The sequence below is a fragment of the Argentina silus genome (genome assembly GCF_951799395.1).
Source record: "Argentina silus genome assembly, chromosome: X".
In the NCBI taxonomy this organism is placed as follows: domain Eukaryota; kingdom Metazoa; phylum Chordata; class Actinopteri; order Argentiniformes; family Argentinidae; genus Argentina; species Argentina silus.
Window position 1 is genome coordinate 22,328,569 of NC_139653.1, and position 20,664 is coordinate 22,349,232.

Genomic DNA, 20,664 nt, shown 5'->3' on the forward strand with positions numbered 1-20,664 from the left:
CCATAGTCACAAAAGCATGCCCATACACTGAGATCATTATTAGTTCTTCAGCGTTTATGTACATCTGTTACGATCATTGATATAATAATAATAGTAATAATAATGCATTTATTTTGTATCGCGCTTTTCTCAAGACTCAAACACAGTACAAAATATGTGTTATATAAGATCAAGGTAAGAAACAATAAACTTAAATGTATTACAAATACATATATATATATAGACATTTTGCCTTCTTTTGGCTCTATACTCCAAACATTTGTATTTGAAATTATTACAACAAGGTTAAAGTAGAGATTGTCAGCTTTTATTTAAGGGTTTGTTTTTGTATATGTTGGTTTCACCATTCAGAAATTACAACACTTTATATACATAGTTCCCCTATTTCAGGGCACCAAGAGTAATGGGACAGATTCATATAATGTCCAAATTAAGCACTCATGTTTAGTAATTGGTCAGTAATGCCTGAAGTCTGCGACCCATTGACCGCACCAGATGCTGGGTATCTGGTGATGCTCTGCCAGGCCTGTACTGCAGCCATCTTCAGTTGTTGTGTGTTTGGAGGTGTTTTTGCCTATAATGTTATCATCAGGAAATCAAATGCATGTTCAATTAGATTTAAATCTGAACATTGACTTGGCCAGTCAAGAACTTCCCACTTTTTGGCCCTGAAAAACTCCCTACTTACTCTGGCAGAATGTTTGGGGTCATTGTCTTTGGCGTTTGCTTGTACTCGAGTAGACAAGATGTTTCTGTACACTTTACAATACATTCTTCTGCTGCCGTCAGCAGTTACATCATCAATTAGCCTGTTCTAGTGGCAGCTATACATATGAGGTGGTATGCTATAGATCTTGGGCAGATCCTTTTTTCCAAACTTTCCTGTTGCAATCACTCTGGTACATGATAATATTAATCTTATCTGTCTTTTTGCAGACATCTGCAGGCTTTGTAGGTACTTTTTAGCAAACTGTATCCTGACCATCCTTTTTGAGGATAACTAGTGGTTAGCACCTTGCAGTGAAGCAAGTTGTAGTTTGGCTAGTGATGTATTCTGTGGAAGGTAGTCTCTGACACATTCACGCCTACCTCCTGGAGAGTGTTCCTGATCTGTGGGACATTTGTTTTGGGGTTTTTCTTAATTATGGTGAGTATTCTTCAGTCATCCACTATAGACTTCTTCCTTGGCCTACCAGGCGTTTGCTGATTGCTGAGCTCACCAGTGCTTTTTTCCTTCTTTTTAATGATGTTCCAATCTGATTTTTCAGCCTAATAATGGCTCATGTTGACAGACATCAATAGCCGACTCCAAAGGCAAACGCAAAGCCTAGAATCAATTCAAGACATTGACAGCTCCCTTATGCCTGCACAAATGATGTGACAGAACACACCTGACTAACCAGAAACCCCTGTCAAGCCAATTGTCCCATTACTTTAGGTGCCCTGAAATAGGGGGACTATATATAAAAAGTGTTCATTTCTAAATGGTGAAACCAATATGTAAAAATACGATCAAACAAAAACATTTTACATTACAGTAATTGTTGCGATTTCAAATTCAAACTTTTGGAGTATGGAGCCAAAAGAAGAAAAAATGCTTCACTGTCTCATTACTTATGCAGGGCACTGTATGTATATTTGAGATGCAGCATTGTGACTACAACCTTTCCTTTTTCACTAGATAGCCCATCGTGAACTTCAACTTGTTGGTTACCATGGTGTGTACGGGTGGTATACGTATACAGAAAGGACCGACACAATTCACTAAGGGGAAATTTATTTAACTACAGTATGGCACTGTGCACATCAACAAGATATACAAGGTTTTCCTCAGCTAAGGTTTGTTAAACATCTCATGGGAATTATGTTGGCTACACATCTCTTTGACAATTATCATGTAAGAAAATAACCAATCTGGATCAAATGTACATCAACAGTATGTTGCCAGTGTACTTTTACTTCCAAAAATCATTAATGAAAATGAAAATACAAACACTGTATAGCAATGGAAAAAAACAAGCACTACATGAGGATGCCACCTGCAATGTTCCTCTAAAATGAAAAGATCAAACCAAATGAAACAGAACTTCGAATCAAATGTCGGCAAATTAAAGATGTTACAATGTATATCCTAAATAGAACCCCATGTTAAGAACCATTACAGTTTTTCTCAATTGCTTAGACTCACACCGAAAGTGTTCAAATTCCAGAAATCTGAAGCCACGCCCCTCTACTGGGGTAGAGAAGTCAACCCATTGACCCTTACTACAAATAGCTGACTGTTGCCCTCTTTCAAAATTCGCTGTTGTTGTTATTTTAATGTTTCAATAAACTTTTTCATGGTTTAGGGTGTCATTATCAAAATAGTTAGCTGTCATCACCATAAATCACGTGGATTATTATAGTTAAAAGAAAACCCCACAGCGAAACACATTGGAAAACCCCATCTGAAACCGCACCTCCGTATCCCAGAGGGGTGTGGAACACCACTCTGTGACGTTGTCAGATATCAGATTTTATTTACAAATTGACAGCAACATGATTTAATGTAGGCTATTTCCCTGTAATGCCATAAATGAGGACAATAGACCGCAACGAAGTAGGCCTTGGCCGAAGTTATGGCCAACGGAGAATGGCGGGTTAATTTTCAATGTTGTTAATATTAAGTGAATTGAAATTGTATGAGCAAAAATATATTATTGTATAATATTGTATTTATTTCCAATAACTGAGAAAATAAAGATAAAAAATTTAAATCATTATCATAATTACCTTTAATTGTACTCAATGAAATAGTTGCAAAAATGGACAGAGGATATTCTCCAACTATAATGAAAGGCACGCTTCGCCTGTTCGAAAACCAGGTTTAACATTAGGCCTGATATAACCTTGTTGAGACCAGGTTTAACATTAGGCCTGATATAACCTTGTTGAGACCAGGTTTAACATTAGGTCTGATATAACCTTGTTGAGACCAGGTTTAACATTAGGCCTGATATAATCTTGTTGAGACCAGGTTTAACATTAGGCCTGATATAACCTTGTTGAGACCAGGTTTTCCTAGTTTGGGAAAGCCTGGTGTAATCCACTGCAGAAAGTTGCTACAAAGGGATGGAAATCCGTTTGAAATGAGTGACACCTCGCCACATGTCAAACCAATCAAATACCTAATGCCTTCAACAACTATATATTGTGTATATAGCAAGCACACTTATGGCAAAACCGATTCAGTTTTTCCATAAGGTTTTCTTCCATTTTCTTCAATGTTGCAAGCTATAGCATCTAGCAACATCTCTATGCAAAACAGTCCTACCCGGTCGGAAAAGAGTTAAGATGACATATATAACAACAAGCAATCATCTACAGGCATATGGGGGAGGGTTCTTGGAATGTAACATCCAATGAAATTGCAAGCATATTCTCCCATTGCTATGTCCAGGTTCAATCCAAGCGAGATCTGTTAATCTAAAACTCTCCAGACATCCAAAGGACGCATGAAAACAAAGTGTTTTGGAGGTATGACTATGTGAGACCAGGCCTGTTAAAGCATCCACTGAAGGGGGCATGTCACTTACAAATGTTTGGTAGTAACTGAAATATCCAATAAGGGGATGAGCCCCAAGTGTATACTAATTGATGCTCTAGTCGCAGATTGGTTGCAGTAGGATAATCTCTTTCACACCTCTATCTGGTTTAACAAGAGACCATTTTATGGTCATCCCATTCAGAATGTTGGATGCAATTAACCCCTAATGTTTAAGCACCTTTTTTGCAAAACAGTTTTTACAACTCTCTACATGACACAAAGTCAATTGAGTAAATGTTAACAAACAAAACGTAATTATTTCCTTACAGCATATAGCTATTTCGCCCATTATAGTGAACTCCATACATGTAAACTCTCATTGACAATCAGTCTGTAATCACAAATGAAAAAAGTAATCAGTAATGTAACATGTGGCCTGGCAGACAGGAGAGAACAGATTACTGGAAATGTTTAGCAAATTATCAGTAATGCAATTATTTTAAAAATTTGTATTTTTTATTTATTTATTATTTCAGCCAAGTGAAATTATTGCTGGGAATTTTTCTACCTTTGTTTTCAATTGAAACTTGTCCAAACTGCACAATCCATTAGTTGGATGGTTATAGTAACTATTTGATGCAATGATTTGCTTTTGTGACATGTATTTAAAGTTTTGAGAATTGTCATGAGAGTTGTCCATTTTGGAAAACAAATGTGTTTTGGTAAATGCCTTCACTGTTTAGGGGAACGTATTAAGTGTTTTGAAATGTTTAATACTGTTTCAAGAAATGTGCTCAAGCAATTGTGAAAAACAGTAAAACTAGAACTCATTTTTAATTTGGACTTAGGTTTTCAAAGCAGCTGAACTACTTTTCTTATCATCAATAACCCAAAAAAGTACTTGCACGTGTGCTCATTAGCATACAGAGAAATACAGTAGATAGTAGATAGTGTATGGTCCTTAAAAGAAGTCTGATTACTGTAACTGAGAGTGGAGCCACATTTAAACATTCAAAATGGACAAACTATATAATCAAAAGTGTAGACATGAAAGCTAACATTGTAACATTCAGAGCTTTCCATTCACAGTCTTAATTCTCCCAATCCACTGGGGTGACACAAGCGCTCTACAATTGCAAGTATATGAGGTGTTTTATTAAAGTGCTTTGTCCATTGACAAGCAATTGGCTATGATACACAAAATGTTAAATAATGACGTTTGAAAAATACAAATATGATTGTAATTTTGTTGTTCCTTTTCAGATTTTGCAAACAGGATACATTGCAGGACAAAAGCGACAACATGAGAGAGAGATTTGCTTCAGATGGTAACAAACAAAGTACGGTCAACTGGTTGTCTATGGCAGGAAAAAATATATCTTTATAAAAGGTAAAGTAAAAAAGCAGCATAGTATACTCATTTATCTGAGAGCAAATATATCCAACATGGGACTTTGGTTACAAAAGGTATTGCTGGGGCTTTCATATGTACAGCATTGCAGCTAATTATAATCTGTCTTTGTAAAAAGGCTAGAGCAAGATCAGACAGCTTATTATTTGAATATGGAGAGCCATACATGTATACACTGTGCATGGACCACAGAACCAACATAGGTACTGCATATCTAAGCTGCCAGCTGGATACTTAATTTTGCCTCAAAACAATAACATACATATCAGTTTTGCACACAGCCACTATTATCTTCTATCATTTAGAGGACCTATGCATATTTTCTTGATTGAACTCGTCTTATATGTAACAGTAGTACGACAGTATTATAATTTTTGCTGCACAAAGGATTCAAGTTTAATTATAATCCGTGCTGTACATTCCATCACTCTCATTGCCACCTCAGATGTGTATCTGTCATTGGGGATCTGAGGAAAGGGCAAAAGGTCAGGATAGCGAGTTCTTAGGCTGTCCACGCCGTATCCCTCCAAGATGTGTACATCCTTGGCAAGTCCCACTAGCTGTGAATTGTACTCTTCCACTTTCTGTGCCAGTGCAGTGGGTTTCACATCCTTGTCTGATTTCCCTCTCACAGAATAGTCGGCAGCTATCAATGCTAGTTTTGTGGCCAGGTAGCATTTGAAGCACACCCATTCATTGGCATTTTTGTGAAGGTCGTTCCGTGCAGCAGAAAAGTTGGCTCTCGCTTGCCTGAGCCACCTGCGTGCTTCCACAGGATTGCCAACAGACTTGAAGGTCGGTGGGACAAAGAAACGATTAGAATGTGATGAACCTGCATAGCTAGTGTACTGCTCCCGGAACTGCTGCTTCTCAGACTTATGACTTGTTGCCTCTTGGTTCCATGATGTGTAAAACCTTTGAAATGAAGACTTCTCTGACTGGAAGCGGGAAGATGTTGAGAAAGGCCTCCTGGATGCTCTTTCTGTGTTCTGCTCTGTCAGAGACTGCTTCTCCATTCTGTTGATCTCATTCTGCAAGTGTTTGAAGACTTCTGTGGCAATGTCTAGATTATCTGCATTTTTGTCTGGATGCCACTTGAGATATAACCGGCGAATAATCTTCTTCCTCTCAGTTTCAGGAAGCTTCCAGGCTTGCTCAATGACTAAGGTCACTTCTTTCAGAATCTCTGGCAATGCATTGATTCTTATTTTTTTGGGAGATTGTTTTGTGGGAGGGGCTCTGTGATTTTCCTTTCCAGCGAAAAGAGGAGGCACCATTCGAGGACCAGGAGAACGGCTTTCTGAGGGGCTTGTTGGAGTCGATGGGGCACTGCTGTCTCGGATGTGAGTGCTTTCATCTTGTCTGGAGAACTTATACAAATCAAGGGAACTGACTATTTTGTACTCACTATATCCAATGTCAATTTGGAAGCATTTCCCAAGGAAGCTTGGGTTGTCCTCCTCCTCTTTCTCCACCTCTTGAACGATGATGGCATATGTGTAGGTTGGCTGGTAGGACCCATATATGTCCCCTCCTTCAGAGTCCACAAGGTAACCCACATATTCTCCTGGGTAGAACACATTCATGGGATCCATGAGGAGTATATGATGTATCTCAGCTGGTATAGGTGTTCCAGGGAGGGGAAGCTCAAGTTTTGAGGGCTCTGTGGAGTCATATTTGACACCAAGGTTGTCCAGCTTCTCTGTGATTCTATAGATATCATTACAGCCCAGCATTGCAATTAGATAGGAGGTGTCAGATATCAAGTTGTCAGTTGCAGACTTCAGTGTCATTGCCAACGCTAAGAGGAAATTAATGTCTTTGCTGTCTGAGTGCTGGATGTAGAGATGAATAACAGCTGTCCCGTACCTTTTCAAAAAGGCAAGTGTTTCACTACGGCTATGTGGGATAGGACTGCAACCTTTGACTCTCAGTGTTGTCTGGAGTTTTTCAAAACATGACACTTTTAACCCCTCACAAAGTGCTTTGCACAATCTGATGGCTTTTTCCTCATTCACAAGGAATGTGTTGTCATTTTCATGCTTCATTATTCGTATAAGTCCTGTGATGAACTGTTCTGATGACAGTAATAACTGAAGGCGACCTTGAAGTGAACAGAGAGCTCCGAACTGGCACATCTTGGGAGACTCTTCATCGAGCTGCTCCTCAAGAATACTACTCAGGAGTCTTGGCCTTAGCTTCTGTGGAAGCAGCATGATCAGCTTTGTATGAAAGGCATGGTCTTTGCCGAGATAACACTGACTCATGTCCACAAGCATCTGTACCCCAACATTACCCTGAATTCTGCTCTTGAAGTGTGGGGCATCATCAAACACTAAACTATTGGATTTTGCTAATCTACCATCGTGACTTGGCAGGTAAAATATCAAATCTCTAAGGCCCTCAAGCTCTTTGCGTATCTGAACTGGGTCATTCTGGAGACTTTTGAATAGCCCTGAGACAGCCCTTTTCACGGTCCTCATTTCATTTGGGTCAAGCTGCTTACCCTCTGAATTTCTGTAAATACGGCATAGGACTTCAACATATTGTTTGGTTGATACAACATCTTCTGTGCCGAGAAGCTTAAAAAGCTGATGAAAGGTGCCAAGCTCTAGTGGTAGTTTGTATAAGTAGGGTTTGAAGTCAGATTCATTGTCCAAGTTTATGACAACCTCCTCTGGTTTCAGAAGTTTCCAGCCCTCCTCAACCATGACAAAAGCCACCCCACGTAGTTGGTAGCGAAACTCCCTCTTATCTGCATTGAGATATTCATAGGTGGACCTCAATACTTTGTTTCTAGTTTTCACCATGTCGTCATCAGCATTAGATATGTTGCAGATATTTTTGCAGTTGCTTATCACTTTGTCCAAGGGTGGTTCCAAATTCACACTTAACATGGTCAACACTAAGTCCAGTTGTTCTTGGCCTGTAAGTGTGCTTCCCTCCTGGTCTTTGATGGCTGATGGTGTGGCCTTCTCTGGAAGAATGGGACAAGATGTCCAAAGTAATTGAATAATATCAGTTTGCTTGAATTTAGGATTAACCTGAGACCCATTAAAACGAATCAGAGGAAGAGTGCCACTCATCTCCTGGTATTGAGCATAGAGCCGTATAAGCTCAGTGGGAGCACGCTCAGGACACAGGAATGGTATCATGGAGAGCTCTTTGAGGAAAGCGCCAACAAAAAGGTCTGTCCTCTCATTGAAAATGTGGTTAAGGAGAACATCAACAATGATTTGCGCTTTTTCTTTGGACCAATTCTCTGTTTGGGCTTTGATGCTGACTTCTTTTGCAAATTGAAGAACTTGCTGTGGAGAAACAGTGTGTTTCAGACCTATATTCCTCAGGAATGTGATCCATGAGGTGAGAAATGATGTTCCATTCTTTGGCTTTGAAACTTGCTCGATTTTCTTGAAGAAATCATTGGGTATGAATGCTTTTGAAGGAAGCATCACTTCAAACACTTTCACGGTTTGATCATAAAACATTTTGGTAGGCTTGAGTCTGTTTGTGTAATCATAGATGAAGGGCAGGCCTTCCAGTTTCTCATACAGCTGGTCCTTCATCCCACATGACTCCTCCATTCCCAAAAGTCTCCCCTTCAAATAGACAAGGTGTTCAATTCTGGCATCGTATGAAAGACTGTCAAACTTTGGAAGAAGATGCTTCAGGTAGACCTCCAGATCCTCAATTGGCATGCATCCAAGAAAACTGTACAGTTCTTTCAATTGTGGATTGTCAGCTAGAAAGCCGAAGGATGTGGTATGGGCCCATTTTTCCATATCTGCAGATGGAATGCTTTTTGCCAGAATATAGCATGATGTGAAGTTTGCAATGTTGATGTATCTGCCACTGACTGCTTTGAAGCATGGGAGCAATTTCAGAGTTTGAGCATCCTCTTGGGACAGGTTGGTCAAGTTGCAATTGAAGTACAACAGAAGAGCCTCAAAGTCTTTGTCAGTTAAACTTCCTGTTTTGAAAGCTGATGTCTGAATCATGTACTCCAGCGCTTTCAGAATGCTGGATGGGTTGTCTATGTTTGCTGTATGCTGTGCCAGAAAAGGCAGGACAGGATTCTCTTTGGTGCATATTTTGTTCACTGCAAGCTGAATGCATCCCCCTTTCATTAGGGTATGAAAGACTTTGTCATTTTGCCCATTTGGAAAGATAGCTGCATTTATCAAACTCAGGGGTAACAGCACATCCTGCTCAGGGACAACCAACTTGTTGCTTGAAACCATGAATTTGATTCCTGGGAGCAGTGCCCAGTCTTTCAGAATGTCAAGTACTGTCTCAAAATTGGGTTTGATGCCTGCCTGGTCTTCCTTGATGGCAATGTTCTCACCGATGAAGTGCCATGCACTTTTTAGCCAAGATTCACTGCCATAGTTGTCTCTCCATTTCACAGAGGTCCTTGTTCGATACTCTCGTGGTAGTACAGATGCTAATAGGTCCCCGAAACTGCTGATGTCAAATACCTTTGCAACACCTGATTTCATCAGGATGTTGCTGTACCTCATGTACAGCGTGTTCATGAACAGCTCTTTCCTTGAAGAGATCAGTTCATGGTGTGTGGTCAAAAACTTTTGTCTCTTCGAATCAAACACCTGGAGTATGTTGTCCATTGTCATCAGCAGTGGTAGCCCCTCTATTTTGATTTCATCCTCCTCTACATCCTTGAAGCAGTAGTCAACTAGCAGCTTCAGGCTGTGGAAAAGCTTGTAATTTGACTGCTGGAGTCGGCAGGGAAGTTTTCCAACTTGGCAAGATGTGTCCGGGGAGGAGAAAGTGAGAAGAAAGTTGCGCACATCCTCTGGGGTGACATAACTCACTAGAATTCCTGCGTCATCCAAACAGAAGTATAGACTGGCTGTTTCATCACAACTGTGGACCAAGTTGAAGCCCACATCCAAAAGCAGGGCCTTGAGTCTGAAGACATTCTCAGCAACAGATTTGCGTGTGATGATGTTGTATTCTGTATTTTTCAGATGTTGAAGTTCGTCCTGCAATAGATTGTCAAAAAATGCTCGACCTTTATTTGCCATGGATGTATTCACCCATGAGATGTAAATAGCAGAGTGTATATCTGTGTTGTCAATATGAGGTGCCCTGACAACAGGAAGTAGGCGTTTCAGGTCAGCATGAATGCATTTATACACTGCTTTGACAAGGCAGTACCAATCTGGCTGGATGTCAAGTCTGTTGACCGGGAAGAAGTACAGGAATTTCCTCAAAGTGTCTTTGACAATGTGAATCGGTGTTCCCTGTAACACAGTCATGGTGGGGTCAGGTCCTGGGAAATATCGTCGTTTCAACTGAATCAACAGCTCCACATAGGCTGGCGCTATCAAAGATGTCATTAAGTTGTTGTTCCAGTCACTTCTCACTCCAACTCCATTGTCATCTCTCCATAGGTTTCTCCGGGCAGAATCTAGAGCAAAATGGCCATTCACATGAAAGGGCAAACCAGTCTCCAATGAGAGGGGCAGAAAGCAGAATGCTCTGTGAGGTTTTCTGTAGTTGTGGCTTATGCACGCAGCCACACCTCCACGTGGAAAGAGAGTTATGTCTTCGTTTTTGTGGGCTGAAATCACACTTTTTGAGACTGTTTCAATGCTGGAGAAGCCAGATCGGTTGCAGACCATCCAAGTTGTTAGATTGCCATCAGAGTCCTCTATATCCATAGTGTAGGTTATCTGCTGGACAGGAATATTGGTGAGAAGCTTCTTTTTTGTCACACTATCCACCACTGAGGTGTGAAACTGCTTGCGTTTTAGACGATCACCGTCTGTGATTTTAGCAGTCACAGAGTATAGCACTTTAAGGGCACCTGTAGCACTCTCTATTTCACAGATGGAAATTTTCTCCATGTGGTTGAGAAACATGAGGAGTTCTGCCCCATCAGTCTTCAGTTTATCAAGAAGATTTTGCACCATTCTGTCTGATGCAGGAACAGAGCTGATCTCTGATATTTTGGCCATTTCTGAGGAGCGTATGGGGAATCTGAACATTGTGCAACGTTCAAGCTTGAAATGAGCTCCCAGGTAAAGATTGAGGACATCAGAAAATTGAGATCTGAAGTCAGAGTCTAAGTCTCTAAACATTCTTCCAGGAGTGACAGATGTTGCCCCTGGTGCATACTGTGCATGTGGATCGAAGATGCAAAGAATGTCATTGTTTGAAATGAAAGATGGGCAATCAGTGATATGGTAAACAGAGTTGAATCCGATTCCATATTGCCCAGTTTTGCCAGGATTGGCTTCTTTTGTTCCTCTTCCTAAGTTCTGGATTCCTCTGACATCATCCTCAGTGAAAGGCTGATTATTGTAGACACAAAGTGATGGGCCTTGCATTGGCACCCATTTGTCATCAAATATTCTGTCTGTGGGGTGGGTTCTTGGATCAAACACAAAGTAGATTTCAGTGGCTTTGGCATCATCTGCATTTTGTAGGAGCTCCTTCAGCATCTCCTTTTCTGATGGGTAAGCATTGAGGATACTTTTGATTCTACTTGTGAGTTTTTCTTTCTGTCCAAACTCACTTCCAAGTGTAGTAAAGCAGACATTTGAGGCATATCTCTCCAAGGCTTTATGACGTTTAGGAACTGCTCCTAATTTCACAGCAACCTCTCTTGGAATATCAGCATGGCAATATTTCACAGTTGTGTCTCTGACTTTGATCCAAGGGCAATCATTGTAACACAGAGATTTTGATGGCTGTAGTGTCAGATGAGTGTCAGGTAGAAGAATCTCCCCATAAGTAGCTTGGCAGAATTCTTGGTTTTTGTCTCTGATTAAGCTCCATATTCCTTCACTAATTATTCTACGAGAGAGCTGAAAGTTATCCTCTGAGAGTGATCTCCGCCCACATTCATGTTTCACTACTTCAAGGACTGCTGAAAAATTTTCAACTGTGAAGCTTGACTGGACCCCAACATTCTCAAAGAGCTCTCGGCAGCTGTTTCTGTACTTGTTGGGAAGCTGGTATAGATATGGGGCTGCATCAAAGTTCAGGTGGAATGAAACTTTAGAAGGATCAACGTATGTGTTTTCCACAAGAATAGAGCTGAAGGTTTTTAGCTCCTCCATGATTTGTGCCTTTGCAGTGTCATCCTGTAGCATTTCCTCATGTAGATATTTGTAGCAGGCATTGGTGATATTTTCCTGATACAGAGTGACTCCATCAAATGATTTAGCAAGTTCCCTTAGTTGACTGACTACAAGTCCAACGGTTGGCTTTCTTATCAATCCAAGCGAGTCTTTTACAGCCAATGTGATTGGGCCACAACCTTTGAAAGATGGGGAATTTTCGTTCAGGATGGGCTTCATCAAGCACACTGTGTCCTGGTGGTCAGTTGTAAAGAGATCTCTGGCAGAGAACATGGTGGAGGGGGGAAAATTATTCCCATGCCATGGTAGTGAAAAACCTGCAGGTTTTGTCAGAAATGGAAGGAACCGTATGCCCTTTAGCTTTTCTAAGCGCTCATCTGTTCCTGAGTCTCTCATTTTCAGCTTCTCATCAATGAGACTGAGCAGTATACTGCTACGAAAGCATGCAGCATTGTGATCATTTTCATTGAGATCCAATACAGATTCAGCCCGTTCTTTTATGTCCTTCCAAGAGAGGTCATCCTTCACCATACCCAGCTGTACTAACTTGACCAAGCACACTGGATTCATGTAGTCTTTTGAGCTACCTTCTGGAAACCTTCCATCTTCAGTGTTGTACAGTTTGGCAACTCTTCCCTCTGGATGGATAAGTCTGGATGGTAAGACTAACTGCTGAGTGGGGCCAGAGCATGGAATGCATGGAGTCTCTCTCAGAATAGATGCAAATTCGTCCAATTTTTCATTGAGGACATAGTGCATCAGGGGGTCACGAAGTTCTTTGTTAATGTCTTGAATATGGGGGAAGAAGACGTCTGAGAAGAACTGTTTTTCTGTCAGTGTGTTCTCCATCAGCTTTCCCTTGCATCCAGCATCATCAAAGCCTTCCTTGACCCAGTCAGGCAGCTCAACAGCACAAAGGTCTTGAGAGCCACTCCTCTTCAGGTACTTCAAGAATATCTTGAAGGCAGGAGGACCTATGTCTGGTCTACAGAGCAAAGCGTCATCTAGGAATCTGACATACTTGATTGAAACCCAGGTTTTGCCATCTGAGAAAACATTTGCCTGGTCACTGTCACCCCCTTTAGCAATTTCTTGGTAGACTCCTTGGCTGATCAATGTGAAGTCATCGTGTACTACACTTGGATCAGGCCATGCTGCGTAGTAGCTATAGTCGAGCAGTTCTCCGCTTTCTGCCATTGAACGCAGCATACTGAGTGCGGCTAGGTAGGCCTGGACAATCACATGTCTCATAAACACTGAATTCCAGTGTCCTTTAGTGTCTGTCTTCCAGATCTCTTTGCGGTTGGACGTCACAGCAAAACAACCATTAATATGGACTGGCAAGCCTGTTTTGATTCTGAGAGGTAAATAGCAAAATACCTCCCCTATTGGGTTGGTGTTTGTCTTCACTGTCCATTTTCTATTCTCCTCCTCTGAAAGCAGAACAGCTACACCCCCACAAGGCACTAGTCCAAGCCGTCTTCCGCTCTCACCCAGGGAAAATTTGAGAGCTTCGGTTACATCCATACATGAACAAATGAGCCAGTTGGTGAGCTCAACTGCTTTTTGAGGCATTTCATCAGTGAGTCGTCTGGTTTGGACCCCTTTGGCAGCCATCTCGAAGTATGAAGATGGATCCTCCTCTGAACCTCTGAAGAGCGGGGACTGGAGATCAACTATGCGCTTGAACACATTGTGAAACTCCTCCACCACAATGCGTATAATGCAGCCAGACTTTGGAATGTCAGCTGGTACTCTGTTTGTGCTTGCTACCTTTTTCATGACTTTTGCAGCAGATTTCAGGATGCTCAGAGGTCCATATGCAGCTTTGGATGACCACACACTTTTGTTTATGCTGACAACATCCTGTGCAGCTGCTGGACTGGGCTCTTCATATTTCAGATACTTCAATACCATGGAGCCAACATGTTGAGTGAAAAGAATGAGCCGGTGCCCACACATGCTAAATTCATCAACAAGGGAGTAGATATCAGTGGTGTTGTAGTAGATGCTACTGATTTCACTCATTGATGCTTCCTGCTCAGTTCTGAAGGGGAGTCTGAACAGTGTACCATTATACTTGTAAGGGGACTCCTGTGCAAGAGGAAGTTGGCAGTTGAAGACATTGATGAAAGGCTTGAACTGATTGGGAAACTTTCTCAGCCGTTTCTGTTGTTTGCTCCAGTTGATTTTGATTCCCGGGTTTGACCTGTCTCTAATATGCTTGCTAATGTGGTTGATGTTTGGATCAAACATGATCATGAACTCTCTGCTCATTATGATGGGGATGTCAGTAATGTGATAAACTGAGTTGAAACCCAGGCCAAATTTGCCAACTTTGTCTGCTTCACATCTCTTCATTGACCCACCTAACCTTGTTATGTTCAGGAAGTCAGTGTCAGAGAATACAGAATTGTTGAAAGACCACAAGGAGGGGCCATGACATATAATCATGCCAGGGTCAAGCAGGTTCTCTCGGATGTCAGCATTCTTTCGCATATCGATAAGGAAGCTGCACTCTGTTGCACTAGCATCATCTGCATTCTGAAGAAGCTCTTTGAAAATATCTGCGACAGATGGATACTCCTCTAGAATGTTCTTTATTCTCACTGTTAGAGGTTCTCGTTGGCCTGATTGTTCAAAGCCAAGGTTCTCTGGGTTTATCAGTCTCGTACTCAGACATGGCACTTTCAACCATTCTGCAGTTTTCATGGGGATGTCATCATGGACTAAGATAATGGGCTCTGACACATCATCAAGCAAATCATTTAAATCATCCACTTTGATGTCACAGTAGGTGCATTCATGAATGGGCTTCATGGCCAGTTTGCTTGGGTCCTTGTAACAAAGGATGGGTACATGCATGTCAATATCCACAGAAATGTGACTGTTATACAGCCATCTCAGTATATTTATCAAGAGGAGAAGATCATGCTTACTTTCCTCTTTGGTCATTTCTTGCTCACACCTTTGTCTTATGGTTTTGATTACCTCAAACACATGGCTTGGGACAACCTCTTCTACTGATCCACAAAACTTAAAAAGTTTGTGAAACTTTGCAATGGTCTTCGGCAAAGAGTACAGATAGGGTTGTAAATCTAGATCAGGAATGGGTTTCAGAACTGTTTGGCTGGGTGAAGAAAATATCTTGCCAGTCCATACCCAATCAAAGGCCAATGACTTCATCGCCACTCTTGCATCTTCAAGGTGTGCTTGCATGAAGTCGTAAATCTCAAAAAGAATCTGCTGGAACTGATACCAGTCTTCTGTGGTAAATGCTTGAGACCTGTGCCAGTCATTTACTGCCTTTAAGTGCTGTAATACTTGATCAACCTGTGGCTCTATGGATAATTTCAGGGCCTTCTTCATGCCTGCAGATGTGCGCTCCACTAGTGCAACTGAGGATCCCACTAACACTGCATGAGATATATCACACATTTCAGACAATGTGTAGATATTAACAGTGTCTCCCATCCAGGCAAGGGACTTTGGGTAATTAAGAGGTCTTTCCTTGCAGACTGGCACCCATTTCAGTTTTAGCAAGGACATCTGAGCCTCTGAAGACTTTACCAACTTTGTTTGTCTGTTCAGTATTTGGAGCAGTGTTTTCGCTTTCTTTACTAACAGGTCCCACTCTGGCTCTTTGCCACCTTGTAAGTCCTCTATCTTCCGTGCCACTTGGAGGACATCTTTTTCACTGAGTTGTACTTCATTTTTCAGTCCAAGTTGTCTTAGTGAATGAAGAGTATCGGGAGATGTTGTATATGTACTTGTGGGAAACCTAATATTCTCTTCCATGTAGAACAGATTCTGCAGAATCTCCAGTTCGGGGTCAAAAAGGTCTGTGGCTGCAACAGGTTTTGCTGGAGCAGTATGAATGAACTTTAGAGTGGAAAGCCATCCAATCACAGATGAGTTTTCATTCTTTAGGAAGGACAGATGCTTTAGGGCCCAGAGCATGATTTTAGTTATCTCATCTTTTGAGTAAAAACCCTTCTCAATATCTTGAACAACCATCTTCAGACATTCTGTGGTTTTCACCTGTTCCACATTCAACATCTTAATGAGACGAATGGACGCCTCATCATTGCAACCCACAACATTGACAGACAACTTGACGTCTGGTGGATACTTGGCTGTATGGTGTAAAGCTCTGGCTCCTTTCAGAGAGGTATATGTTGGGGTGCCTTTCTCAGAACATGGCTCAACTTTCTCAAAGATGGTCAGCTCCTGGAGAATACGCTTCTCTTTCTCTGTGACATCAGACAGCCCAGCCAGGAAGTTTCTCAATACCACCTTTTGTTTGACAGAGAAGGATGAGACCTGGCTGGCCACTCTCTGGGTTGATGACCTGTCCATAATTTGCAGCAGCATACTGGGAGAAGATGGATGGATGTAATTCTTCAGCAGAGGATGCTGCAAGCATGAATCCAGCTGTTTAATCACTACTGCTCCAAGCTTTTTCATGATTTCAAGTAGGCTTTTAGAAAGTGGGGCCTCCTCTTCATCCACACGAATAATGGGGGATGGTGTTTTCAGACGCAGGAGGTCAATAGGATCCTCACTTTCTTCCAGCGGCATATTTGGAATCAAGGGCATGTCTTCAAAGGTAGATAGATCATCAGAAAAATTGATATACAGATGCTTCCAAACCATCTTTAGCCAAGAGAATGTAGGATGCTTTCTCTCTCGGTTCCCTGGGTCCCATTGGACTGTGAAGTCTCTGGTAGGCCAGGCAGTGGAAAGGATCTCCTTTATGAGTCGAGCTGATCGTTCAGGTGTGAGCACTTGTACCTGAGTGCAGGGTCTACCTATAAAAAATACAAAAGTACACACAAGTTATTGTTAGAACTACTATGATACACCTTAACATAACCCATGTGAGGAGAAAGCAGTGATGAAATTATGACAGGGCAATACCAGAGATTCTGATATACATTTTGGGGTTTGTAAAGTATTTATAATTAGTTAATAAACAGTTAAACAAAGACGGGGGGTTAAAATGGTTGTGTGTCACGTGGTATACCTGGCATTCAGATTTTTCAGGTAAATCGACACTAATGAATATGCAAGACAGTGACTGGCAGTGGTCACATAGTCAGTGAAACAATGGTCAACAGCAACAGAGCAGCTCCAATACCAACAGCATTGATGTAGACAAAGCAGCCTCAACAGCATTGATGTAGACAAAGCAGCCTCAACAGTGTTGATGTAGACTTTAATTAATGAAACTTCCCTCCTGTTATCCTGCCTGATCTATTTTTTTTACATTTTAGCATTGCTAGAATTTCAAAATTACAAATAGGCCGCCAACTTACCGCCAAGTAACTAGAACGCAAGCACAAAACTGTCTCACCCGCCCTGGTCAGGTGAACTAGAAAACGTTTGCACTTTTACTGTGATTACTACAATTAATAACTGATAACAACAACTACAATGACCACAAAATGAATGCTTTGGATGGCTGTGTAAATAACCAGATGAACATATCACTTTGGCTATATGCAGTGTGTAATGGATGGCCACATATCATTCTCCTCTTAACCCTGTTCTTTGCATAGAGCAGCAGTCATGGGACAGATTCGTTCCATCATTGCTAAAATGTATTCTCCCACAAAGGTGTAGCATTTTTGCTTGGTGAAAGAATAATAGGGCAATGTTATATCACTGTTTCTTAATCAATAGATTTCCTGTTAGACTACTGAAAATGTATTTTGACAAAGTAAACATAGTTAAACAGAGTTCCTTTGATCAATGCCTTTCACCAAATAATTTGGTCGTCTTCATAGGAATTGACTGTGCTGTTACAAAATTACTTTAGCTAATTAAAATATGGAACAAATGAAGCAGACTGTAATATAACAAAGCCTTGTGGGCACAGCGGTAGCTCTGTTCAGACCTTACAGGCTAGCAACACACTACAAACTTTGATTTGAGGGGGGTGTTACCTGTTTCCAAAAAAGGGTTAGGATGGGGCGGCCAGAGAACTCACCTAGATGACATCAGATCGATTGTACATCATCAAATGGACATATCTCTGTGAGGAGTCCTCCTCATCCTGCTACTTCCCCTTCTGGCCACCATTGGCTGTCAAAGACTCCTTATTGTTTTCCTTGTTTCATCTCTTTTAGTTAATTGGCATCACCTGTGCCTAGTTATTTGGTCAGCATATAAGACTAGTTCATTCATTACTTTGTGTTCCGTCTTGAGCCTTCACCACTGGATGTACCTGTGTTACCTGAGTCTACAGGTAAAGTAAGTTTTTGATTATTGCAAACCTTGACTCCTGTGTCCTTCCTGCACTTGGGTCCACACCATACTACCCCGTTACAATCTCAGATTTTAAAGATTTTGACTTGCGTCTAAATATCTATTTTTTTTAAACAAAATTGCTTATTTCTGACCAAAGTGATTGTATATATACTTATACTTAAAACGTCAATTTTCATCTTAAAATCGACTGTTTTTGAATCTGTTATAAAACATCATCAAGTCATCATCACTTAGGTGCTGGAAGTATCAAGAAGTGACTTTCTCTAATCTTGTGTACAATAAAGGAGATTTAAAACACAGAATAATAGATTCAGTGCACATCATTGTTTATAAACTATGTATTAATGCTTTACAAACCCCATTTTCAAAGACCACATACACATACCTAAGTTTCTTTTCACTTAATATTTTTCCATTCCATGCCATTCCAGGAAATGTATTAGCTTTACTTCATAGCTCCAGGGCCATCCCCATGCATACCATAGCTGTTTGAATCCTAACCCTTACTAGTCCAAGGGTTTTAACACCAGAGAAGAGAGAACCTAATTTGCCTCTTTTAATATTATTTATGGAGGAAGGACCCAGGACATTAGAAATCACAGTTCAATCATATAATTAGCACCCTGTTCAATTGGGCTTATAATCAGGCAATGGAAACAACAATTCATTGTCCATTTCATGACAAAAATGTCTTGGTATTAACCTTTGATTGCAGTATTCAAAAGATTCAAAGCATTACAAAACATCAAAACTATCATGCATGGCATGGCATGCACAACACACAATTGATTAGCTGTTAGAGTACTTAGTAGGCTTAACACACAGTCACATCACAAGACTGCCATCAAATTCTACAATATACACATTTTAGGAATTCTAAACTTGATTGTTGGAATTCCTGCAATGAGCAAAGACAAGTGCATTCCAATGACATTAAAATCACACTGCTATAAAGAACACAATTGTCAGGGAACTCACATGGTTAAACCAATACAAACTTAGAAAGGGCATTATAAGTGTGAGGGTTAAAATAAATGAAATACTGTAATATTCACATCCAAAAATATATTCTATTCAAATGTTGTGGTCATTTTACTTTCCTCCTTAAATCTGTTAATGAGGTTAAGTGCAAGTTGTAAATTCTTAGACTCCAGTTGTTATTGCCCTGGCTCTGTATTGGTTTGGGTTAATGTAAAACATAATTTCAGGACAAAACACTACATGTCAAAATACCTACCTGAACACCCCCAAAGAAATTGTTGCACTGCAATTCAATTTAAAGTACATGTTTTAGACACTTGGGTAGCACATCCTTTTTTTATATTATAAAATAACCAGGTAAACCTATTTCAACTTAAATATAAAATGTGACATTGAATAATTTCCATAAATTGTCTATAAAGTCTCTTTTCAGAGATAATGTTTATGGATGTATTTCATTTCATTCACTAGTTGTCTGTGATAGCAGAGCCCACTATCAATCTCCCACGAGACAGTGATGATGATGCGGCAATACTGGTGGGGGTGGGGTGGCTTGCAGCGTAAATCAGTGATGTACTGTACCAGTCAATGCTTGCAACAGCCAATTCAGGGTAGCGATCATAAAACACAGCTGAGGTAGGGGAATTCAAGTGTATCTCCCTACAGATCATACAGATGCACTTCTGTGTGAAAGGGGGTCTATTGCGCAAAATTACATCATGAAGTGTGATATGAATGATACCTATAGATACAAGCAGCACATAAGAGGGTGTCCTTGCTGACAGACCTGCAAAGACCAGCACATTGTCAGGAAAATTACTCAGGCTTTGAGAAAAGCCAGTTACGGTTGTAGAAAACGTAAGATGTATCAACTCGTAGAATCAGAAAAATAAATCTGATAATGCAGATATTCATGTTTGCAAATGTATCTAAAATGGATTTTTTAAAAATGAGCTAATAAATATCTACATAACTGCATTGAACACATTTGTGAACGTAGCATATTGCCTCATTTATACTAGACACCACTGGCAGCCAGAATGACGGAGTGGGCCCACTCTGCCAAGACAGAGCCTTTCAACAGCTTCACAGACAAGTCCTAGCCCAACAGAAAGAATGCCTGAAAGCCATATTATGTCCAGATAACACTCACTGAATAAGATGTTTGATTTACACAGTGAAAATAGCTGATTTGATTTGTTATGAGGAGGTCAGTATGTGGACATGTCTTCTTTTCTCTGCACCATTCAATAGATAAAATCTGTTAATTCAGCATATTGACCCTGACTGGCTCCTGTCCCTTTTGGCAAACTCCAGGTTGGATATGAGAGCAAGTGTGTCAACTTGCTGTGCAGGATCTGATA

The 20,664-nt window shown here is 40.7% G+C and overlaps 1 protein-coding gene across 1 annotated transcript in view; it reads right to left on the reverse strand.

Moving 5' to 3' along the window:
- Nucleotides 1-3,962: 3,962 nt before the first annotated feature.
- The window catches only part of sacs (sacsin molecular chaperone), a gene marked incomplete at its 5' end in the record, with an annotated part of 28,634 nt that continues 11,932 nt past the window's right edge, over nucleotides 3,963-20,664 (reverse strand). Inside the window, one exon of the mRNA XM_083696381.1 lies at nucleotides 3,963-16,857. Coding sequence (XP_083552507.1) covers nucleotides 5,303-16,857 — 11,555 coding nt within the window. The 3' untranslated portion in view covers nucleotides 3,963-5,302. The remainder of the gene's footprint in view (nucleotides 16,858-20,664) is intronic.